This window comes from Branchiostoma belcheri, unplaced genomic scaffold (genome assembly GCF_001625305.1).
Source record: "Branchiostoma belcheri isolate BF01 breed outbred unplaced genomic scaffold, Haploidv18h27 scaffold82, whole genome shotgun sequence".
In the NCBI taxonomy this organism is placed as follows: Eukaryota; Metazoa; Chordata; class Leptocardii; order Amphioxiformes; family Branchiostomatidae; genus Branchiostoma; species Branchiostoma belcheri.
Window position 1 is genome coordinate 1,390,653 of NW_017804487.1, and position 10,432 is coordinate 1,401,084.

The 10,432-nt window shown below is 37.6% G+C and overlaps 2 protein-coding genes across 2 annotated transcripts in view; one reads left to right on the forward strand and one right to left on the reverse strand.

Annotated features, from left to right (window-relative positions):
- Positions 1-4,999, forward strand: part of LOC109486692 (abl interactor 2-like) — a 34,653-nt gene extending 29,654 nt beyond the window's left edge. The window contains 2 exon segments of the mRNA XM_019790583.1: positions 2,699-2,842; positions 3,501-4,999. Coding sequence (XP_019646142.1) covers positions 2,699-2,842; positions 3,501-3,667 — 311 coding nt within the window. The 3' untranslated portion in view covers positions 3,668-4,999.
- A 4,411-nt stretch (positions 5,000-9,410) lies between these two features.
- LOC109486654 (decaprenyl-diphosphate synthase subunit 1-like) overlaps positions 9,411-10,432 on the reverse strand; it is a gene marked incomplete at its 5' end in the record, with an annotated part of 10,853 nt that continues 9,831 nt past the window's right edge. Inside the window, one exon of the mRNA XM_019790507.1 lies at positions 9,411-9,684. Within this exon, the coding sequence (XP_019646066.1) occupies positions 9,544-9,684 (141 nt within the window). The remainder of the gene's footprint in view (positions 9,685-10,432) is intronic.

A 10,432-nucleotide genomic window follows, 5' to 3' on the forward strand; every position in this document is an offset into this window, starting at 1 on the left:
TCCCCCTCACGGGATTCGCCGCACAGAGAGCCAGCCGGTCGGATGGTGAGAGGGCTTGTTCTTTCTTTTCTTTTCATGCCCAAAGTTTTCTTTGCCTTGATTTTTGGTGTTCATTGTTAATTATCAGCTAATCTGCACTTTGTATTATTTGTCAAGATGTTCAGTTGTGTTTCGTTCAACGTGCACAAAATATTAGAATGCCTTTGATTTCAAATGATTAAAACATTGAAACCCAATGAAAAGCTTATATTCAGAGAATATAAATGCATGTGCAAAATCTATATTTTTTGTATGATTCTGCTGCCAAATTAGGTTCAGAGAGTAGAAAAGTTGTTATCTTTTTGTATAATATTTTGTGCCCTTGAAATGTAGTAGCTTATGTTTGCATGGGTTCCTGTTTCTTGATTTGATGTTTTTTTTGTTGTTAAAAGTTTTATTTTCTAGTCCAACTCTTCCATGTGCCATCCTTGTTTCCCCGTTATGCCCTAGGTTCTGCTCCCCTCGCAGCACGGATTTCTTGGTTGCAAAAACAGCCCCTTTTTTCTGCCCCTCGCACCCCTCCACACAACGTAGAACGTTCCAGCTACAATCATGATGCACAGCCTGAAGGTGGTGGTTACCTCATGGCTCTCTTGCTATTGGTGGTCTTGTTTCCAAACTAACCAATCAGCACCTTTTTTTAATCTTACAACCCTCTCTATTGGTTGATAATGTTTTGGACTAACCAATCAACAATGCATATTTCACACTGTGGTCTTGTGTTCCAACTAGCCAATCAGCACCTGTTGTTTGCACTACAGCATTCCTTATTGGTGGATACTTCACTCACATACTTAGCTCACAAACTATTACATTTCTGTGAATTTGGCTTACCTCAGTCTATTGCTATATTTGATAACAAAGCTAACCAATCAGGACTGTACTTGCATTCTCTCATTTTCTGGATGTGGCATCACTACTGCAATGTATTTACCGATAACATTAACACCTCTGATGAAGTTTTTCTTCAGTCTGTTACATGTAGTAACTACGTATATTAGCCAACCATGGCCAGTTGTCTGTAGACTAAAACTTATTGCCTGCTTTGGCTTTAACCAATCAAGTAGTGCTGCACACCGGTTCACTGGACTTGGATCTGGACTTGTAAGAATGTTTAGGTTCAAGTCCAAAAAAACCCAAAAGTCAAGAACCGAGTCCGGACTTATTACCATAAAAGACCATTTCACATACCCCTTTTCTTTCCAAACCACCTACAAATGTAAAACCTTCCGTAGATTGCAAAATCTTTGCTGCAAAATGAAGAAAACATTGCCATCAGGCATCATCAAGTGTCGGCCTCCATGTTATGTGGCCAAAGTTTCACCCAGACAACATTGCAAGGTTGCCAACATGCAATTTTGTATATGCCAAGGGTTTAGGTCTGGACTTACGAGTCCGGAACTGAACCTAAACCTCTGGACTTGAATCCGGACCTGAACCTAAATGTGGGTTTAGGTATGCAGCACTACAATCAAGACAGACTGATCATTATTGTCATCTCTAGTACATTTGCTTGTACTTTTAGAAATTTCTTCTTCTCTCTGCCAGATAGTTCTTCAATACTTGTCTTGCGTGAATAACACTTGCCTTATGAGATTTGCTATGTGCATTTGTTACTACATTGTACAGTTCTACATTCAAGCTGAAATTTAACCCCAGTCTTTGCACCTCTTGTAGCAATACTTTATTCTGGTCTATTATGATTCATATCTTTATCTGTCCTGACTAAATGTACATATTTTTTGTAGGTAAGAGATATAAACTTTCTACTAACTCAAATTTTCTCACTTCTAACATAGTCGTATCGGAGGAAAATGACTATCACCCTTTCGAGGTCCCACCCAGCACACTAAACTAATGATTCTCTTAACTAACAATGTGGTGTAAATGCAGTTTTTATTTGATGTTGCTCCTAATGCAAATTAACACCTGTGAAATGCTACTGACAAAATGTTCAGAACAGTTCTGTTTACTGATTGGTCAGCCATCTTGATTACATCATCGAATGAGGTCACATAGCTTAAGTCAGTTTGACACTTTTTAAAAACCATGTTTTGATGTTGTTATCAAGATGGTAGATCAAATGCCTTGTACAGTATGTATGTATCCTGGTAGTGTATAAGATCTTAGATAGTCTGCCTCTTTCTATACATAATGTTGCACTGATTATGTCACTTTGGAAGTAGATGTGCATGTGTGCCCTCTAGTGCATGCGTCATGAACTGCATGTATGGACTTACATTTGTAGGTACAGTTTTGTGTCTGACGCATGTACTATTACTGATCAGTCTGTTTTTATATTGCTTTGATAAACCTTGATAACAGTGCTTCAAACTCCTACCCAAAGTAGCTTTTTACAGAGAAAGCTTTCTAGCTTTGTTTTTGCTGCAAATATTGTATGGAATTTGAAAATGTATGCTGAATAACTTATTTTCTAATGATGCTTGAATATTGAGAAAAATTGATGAGAAAAATTTAGATCTGATGATGCTTGAATATTGAGAAAAATTTCTGATGATGCTTGAATTTTGAGAAAAACAACAGACAATTTTTGCTTTCAGTTTGCTTATAAAAATATGTTCTAACTTGATGAGTGCAGTTTTTTTCTGTATGTATGAGGAGAAGTTTTGCGATGAGTATGTCTGCTTGTTTGCGACAGTTTCCCCGACCCCACCGCCGCCCCCGCCACCGGACATGGAGAATGACATGTTTGATTACGGACACTCCCACACACCGCCGCCACCACCACCGCTAGGGCACGATAACGATGACAACTGGATGCCACAACAGTTCTTAGAGAAAGGTCAGAATATATCATTTAGAAGTATGATATATAGTATGATATAGTAGAAACGAGATACACTTTCCACTTGACTGTACATTATATAAAGATGAACGCCAAGAACTATTCGATACTTTACAATTTAGACAAGATATGTAAGAAAATGTCAAAGCAGGACACGTTTAATTACATGTACTTGATGTCATGCAAGAGCAAATGTACAGCAGACAAACTACATGTATGTAATAATGTTTCCAAATGTTTCAAAAAGAGAGAAGAAAGGGCAACTAACAGTAGATAATAGGTAGTATATAGTATTGTATAGTATAGTATTGCATTAGAATATAGCTTTCCAGTATGAAATACTCATGTTTTGCATACTGCATATCCTCTTGTGCATTTAGCCCATCTGGGCAAGAACATGCAATAAAGATTCATATCTGTGTAAAAACATAGCTGCCCACCTGTTGTTTCTTGTTTCAGTCCTGAAAAAATTAGGGTTGGTAGGTAGGGATTAGCTTTTTTTCGATGTTGGCAGTTTTTCAATTTCTTTAGATGTTGGCAGTCTCAATACAATACAATTTAACAAAGTAAAACTTGCGGGCGATCCAACTCGCGGTCGGGCTGGTACCGTGTTGTATTCTATATGTATTTACTGTAACAGTTGTTCTTCCCACAGTGGTCGCGGTGTATGATTATGAGAGGGAACGAGAGGATGAGCTGTCGTTTAACGAGGGTCAGATTATCTACGTCATCAAGAAGAACGAGGACGGCTGGTACGAGGGCGTGATGAACGGCGCCCATGGACTCTTCCCAGGAAACTACGTTGAACCTTTAGGAACGTAAAGCGCTCACTAGACCTCCTAGAACAGCTGGGCAGAAGGCCCACGGACAGAATGAGAAGTCTACCCTGGACAGGGTTCTAGCTAGCGCGAAGTAGCGTAGGGGCCCCTACGCTATAATTTTCACCCCCACGCTAAATTTCCCCCCCTACGCTATAATTTTGACCCCCTACACTAAATTTTCCATACAGCATTGGGGCATTGTGACTGTGTTTCTTTGTTCAAGAATGCCAGATCAAATGTGAAAAATTACCAATCAAGGATACATTGTACATACCTTTAACGGGCTTAGAAATAACATTTTTTCCCTTTGGGTATCCCTCAAATGGCCCCTTTTTTAGCTCAATTTTTTAGAAGCTCTGCCCCATCCCCCCTCTTGGTCGCTTTGCTCCCTTGACATGCGTCCAGTACCACTACGCTAAAATTAAATCCTAGGTAGAACCCTGCTGGAATCTTTGACAACTACTGTATTGTGGAAAATGTCCATGGAATGATGAGTGAACAGATTCTCATGAATTCCTGAGGTCTTCTGCCTGCTTCGGTAGAGATATTTAAAAATTGATTATGTTTAACATGATTAAGAGGATGTGCGAATTACGCGAGGAGCGAATTTTGGAAAAGTCCATTTACTTGTCCTGTACATTGAGTCAGATTTCGTGTTACATGTTTTAGTTTTCCATTGATTTAGTAACTAACAAATGCTATTGATATCTGGCACTATGAACTTTGTCAAAAGATATCAAATATGTAGAAAAAATTATGCACATTGGTGTGTGTATTCCATGCCAAAAAGAATTTCAAGGAATTTCGTACGGGAAAGTATCCAACATGTTTTGTTGTAAGACTTTTGTTGTAAGACACACTCAGAAACATTCTTTTCTTGTTAAACAGTTGGATCTCTGAAATTTGACAAGTTTGCGGACTTTTGTAAGGAATTTCTTCCTCCAACATGCACTGAGCAAAATAAGGCATTGTTAATGTGGACAGATATTGTATATATAATGTATATCTATACTGCCATAGCTATTGAGATGTAATGGTGCATACGGTGACACACAACTCGTGTCAACTCTTGTTAGAGACAAAGATGTCAAATTCTGACGCTTCCTTTTTGCGTGTGTGCGTTTCCTCACATGCTAAAGAATTTCTCGGAATTCTAAAAGAAAAGCACCTCTTCCAACTTTTTCTACTGAAAAGCAGTAGTTCTACATCTTAGTCCAGACTCAGCTGAAAATTTGTCAAGTGACTCCCAATACTCCTGTGCTAAAAAAGCTGTATATGTACATAAAGCACAGTTATCAAACTTATAATGGCAGAAAGTTGGCATATTCTTAAGGAGCATTTTACAAGTCTTGCCATTCACTTGACAATTTGAGAAGGAAAAATAAGCAACAAAAAGCAATGATATTGACAGTAGAACATTCATTTTAATCCTTGAAATTGAGAATGTTCTGTAAATTAATTGTTTTCAGTTGAAAGTATAATACAAGGCCATGTGTCATATTTGTTAATTACGTGGTGAATAAAAACACCAAAAATTGAAAGATCGCAGTCATACAGTTACAAGAAAATGCCATCTTTCCATCTGTATTTGGAAAGGTAAACTGAGACCCAAACAAGGCATATTCTCTAGGTAGTATACACTAGATACTTGTGTGTATAGATAGGTAAATCTACATGTGTTTATGTCTCTGTATATGTGTGTGATCCCACTACTCCCTAGATCTCCACATTTTGTCTCAGATTTCTCAACTCACAAGCCATTGACAGTAAAACTATTATGAGGGATTTTGAAATATCTACTAATATTTGTCCACAAGTCCCAGTACAATGTAATACTCCACACACAGGATTACTGTATATTGGAGCTGAAATCTACTTTGCTAAAGGAAAAACTCAACTCCTAACTAGTACTGTTTCCTACTGGATAAGTTTTAAAAGTGATTTGAAATGTGTACTGGTCATTTTTAATGTCATTTTTACACATGGTGTTGACTAAGACGTACCCTAAGTAGTCTTTTGATATCTTCACAATTGATGGATACAATAAGCCAAAACTAAAATACTAGTAACGCAGTGTTCTCAGTCACTATTGTCAAGAGAAATACTTGAAAATGTGTCCCCATTATTTAAAAAAAATGACTGAAAGTATAATTGCTACATTGTCAATTTGGCATTGACTGTAACTTGTTATGTTTAAGACTGACAATAGAGCATTTACTAGTATCAGAATATTTGAATGCAGCTTTTCACAGTTATGAAATGCTGTTGAAATGGAAGTTTTGAGGCAGTGTTAGAAGAGTAACACAAGAAAGAAGACTTTTGCACATATGGCTGACGATTTGGTAGAAAGGTGAAATTTGTCTGATTTTGGAAGAAACCATTTTGAACATTTGTTAAGGGTCACGTGGTGGAGTAACTATTTTGAAGAATTAACTGGTATGTTAAATAAAAGGAGATGACTTTTGTAAACAAAAGCGTTATACTATAGACCTGGCTGTAATATGTTTTTACTTTGTACAAGCACAAAGTTTCCAATCACTTGGTTTCTAGTTTCTTTAAAAGTTGTGTTGACTATGGTTGACAGTTGTACATATACCTTTGTATAAGACTGGTTAGAGAGAGGGGCTGTACGAGGTGAAAGCTATGGAAAGTAATGGTAATTCGGTTACATTTTAGGTCAGGACAAGAGTACATGTTTGTATAATCTTCTCTGAATGCATCATACTACACAGAACTTTGACAAGGACTCTGCCATGGTTAGACTTTAAACAAGCAGCTTAGAACTGTTGACAATAGATTTCTACAGAGATTGGAATAATGGCCAGTTTTTACAGTGGTGCTCACACTAGAATGCCATAGATTAAGTAGAAAGCCTGCATTCTGAAGGGGGTGATCCTATTAATTCTGTGAACATTGTGCATTCAGAGAAGAATATTATATTCTTACCAAGGCCTATTGGACTATTGTAACATGGTATCACCCAATAGATACACTCATTGTAAGTATGGAGGTTGGATCATGGCACTTTGTAAACATGCAAGTATGGATAAAAATATGGCTATGAATTTGCATACTGTGTTCTTGTAGTGTTTTATACGGTAGTATGATATAGGTGTAAGAAGTAACCTGCAATGAAGCACTGCATTTTCTGGAAAGGGTGACCAAGGCCACAGCAAGTAATTTTTATGGATGACATCAGCGCACGCATCAATTTTCGCCTGATTTTGGGGAAAAAAACAAGAAATTTTGTTAACTTCTGACTGTGGTCAACATGCCAAAAATGGGCAAAGATGTCTGTTGCCATGCCAGAAGGTGGATGGCAGATAAATATGAAGAGAGGAGACAAGAAACGGCTCTGATTTAATGTTTTGTTTGTTACATTGATGCAGCAATATGTGATGCTGGCTGTGTATATGTGATGTTCCCACTGAATCAAAACCATTTCTACAATGATTTAGTCAAAATTATTAAATGTAGGAACCTTGTTTTTTTCGGCTCGCCTTGTTTTGTTTTTTTGCCCGCTCCCATTAGATTTGGAGTCTGCGGAGGATGTCATCGAAAAAATTTACTTGCTGTGGCCTAAGGAAAATGGCAGAAGTAAGAAAATGGCAGAAGTACAAAAATGTACAAAATTTTGTCACTAAATCCAAATGTGCTGAGAGGGAAATCAGGGTAGGTTTACTCCCAAATAGGAGATCGTGTTAAAAATCGTGTTAAGAAAGTCAGTTATGCCCAGAAATGTTACATTTGTGTCACACTGTAAAAAAAATTGCAGCATGACACGTTAGAATGCAGACAGTTTACATATCTATTGTCCTAAGGCCACACCAATTTAATTTGTTGGTTCTTGGATTTGCATCTTCATTTTTTTCTGATTGTAAAAAAGATTTTGGTTATGAATCATCTCAAAAATGCTCATATTTTGCCCCCAACAGTTGAGGAAAGTCATTTTCTTCCCAGATGTTACAGTTTTTCCATCTATCAATGCAGTGGTTTGATTAAAAGTTCAAAATTCATTGTTTGAATTGTAACCCAGCCTTTTGTGTTGACTTCATGGCTCCAAACGTAGCATTTGGGGCTATAATAGGATGCCTGGACCTGGTTTTTATTAAAATTATATTATTTTTTGGATACCACTAAGGGACATTTCCAATTTTTTTTCTTCCCAATTTACAGATAAAGTTGAACCTGGAAGTCAGAAAGTAGGCTATACGATTTTACAAGGTTAAGGGGTGTTGGTATGAAAATTTCGTACTAAGGGACTAGTGAAAGGGGATATGGGGTGACAAACAAAATAATTGGATTCACCCTCCCTGATTTTAGAATGGAACAATCCGATATAAATGCTGGTTTCACATTTTGATTGTATTTTTCATCAACACCTGTCCTGAATTTTTATGATTTTTGTTGTAAATATTGTCATGCAGTGGTGGGTGTCATTGTATATCATAACTCTGCAATAAAATATTCTTGTATCTTGCAACTTTCCCTGTGAATGTCTTATCTGAAACTTGAGATTTAACATGAATATACATGGTACATACATGTACCTTGAATACCTTCCCTTGACCACACCCCAACTGAGGTCTGTGCCAGTATGGGGGTAGCTGGAATCCATCCTATTATAGCTCAAGTCTGTTTTCAACCTTTGTTCAAAATTTAGTTTGTTGACATTTAGGCCATGTTGATTTGATTATATGGATGACATCCTCTGGGAACCTCAAAATTGACACGTTCGAATAAAAAAAAAGGTGGCAAAAAATTCCTTCATTATGAAATCTATGATAAAGATTGAACAAATGACTAAACACACAGAATATATATGCTGTGGCGAATCATGATAAACTTTTATTTTCATTTCTCCACATTTTCTTCTTTTCCTGAATTGATTTCGGCATTCTATGACACTTTCCGATACTTCTTTTGCAACATATGATATATATTCGCTCATTTTGTATGATTGACAGTAAGGTTGCAAACTTTTTTTTCTGGAAACGGACGAAAATTCATGTGTGCACGGATGTCATCCACATAATCAAATCAACATGGCCTTACATGCAGTAGCCATAGAAATCAAATACACAGGTGTTTACACTACCATATTCAATATTGTCTGTAGTATACTCTTGTAACTTTCTTTGTAGCTTGCTTATACCAAGGACATTATACAGACTGTGTATAATGTCCTTGCTTATATACACGGATGGAATCTGAAGTTGATCGTCAGTACTGAAGCGCCCACTAGTGACGAGTGAAGGTACTACAGTCCAGGAGCAGAAGAGAAGGAAAAGACACAATCACACTGTTCTCTGTTACATACATGCATTGTATGTAATGACTCATGTAATTATGGAACATCCAAGAACAAAGACATTAACTCGTAGCAATTGCCGACGTTACATGAAATTTAGGATGTGCTGATATTTCATTTTCTCTGGTACAAAATGTACAGCATGGATTTATTATATTTGGCAAAATTGAACATTTCCTGAACTCAGAAATTGATCTCCCAGTACTCATTGCCAAAACATTTTTCTGGCAAATAGACTGTTTGTTCCTAATAATACTTCATACACATAAATAAAATGTGGCAACTGAAGATGAAGAGTATGAACCATAGAAATTTCATATCCGAACTCATCTCTGCTGACTGATTTTGATCACAATAGCTACATGTGCTATTTTAAGTACTTAAAAAAAAGCTTGTCTCCTTTGAAAACAGTGCAGGAATATGTCATCAATCAATGTGCAAAAAAAACAAGATAGTCCATTTCAAAACATTGTCTTGCTACAGCAACAAATATGGCATATATTAAACACTGACAACATTTTAAACACTATGAAAACCATTATAAAATAAAGGTGACACTTTCTATGTTATTTCTTTCTATTTAAAACTTTCTGAGTTAATGTAACTAAGGCTTCCCTCTCAGGGGAGGGAGCTAGCTGTTGTATCTGTCGGACAGCCTCCCTGCAGTACTGCTCTGCCAGTATCCTGGACTGTTGTAAACTGTCTGTCTGTAGAGGGAAGGAAAACAGTTGTTGGATCATCTCCCTTATAGGTAGGTGTGTGTGTGTGTCTGTCTTTCTGCTGAATTTCCCACAAACACACAGACACTACCTGTCCTTGGTGCTGAATTATATCCACACAAACACACAGGCACTACCTGTCCTTGGGGCTGAATTATATCCACACAAACACACAGGCACTACCTGTCCTTGGTGCTCAATTATATCCTTGCAAACACACAGGCACTACCTGTCCTTGGTGCTCAATTATATCCACACAAACACACAGGCACTACCTGTCCTTGGTGCTGAATTATATTCCCACAAACACACAGACACTACCTGTCCTTGGTGCTGAATTATATCCACACAAACACACAGACACTACATGTCCTTGGTGCTGAATTATATCCTTGCAAACACACAGGCACTACCTGTCCTTGGTGCTCAATTATATCCACACAAACACACAGGCACTACCTGTCCTTGGTGCTCAATTATATCCACACAAACACACAGGTACTACCTGTCCTTGGTGCTGCATTATATTCCCACAAACACACAGACACTACCTGTCCTTGGTGCTGAATTATATCCCACACAAACACACAGGCACTACCTGTCCTTGGTGCTGAATTATATCCACACAAACACACAGGCACTACCTGTCCTTGGTGCTCAATTATATCCACACAAACACACAGGCACTACCTGTCCTTGGTGCTGAATTATATTCCCACTCAGCAGAGCTAAGGCG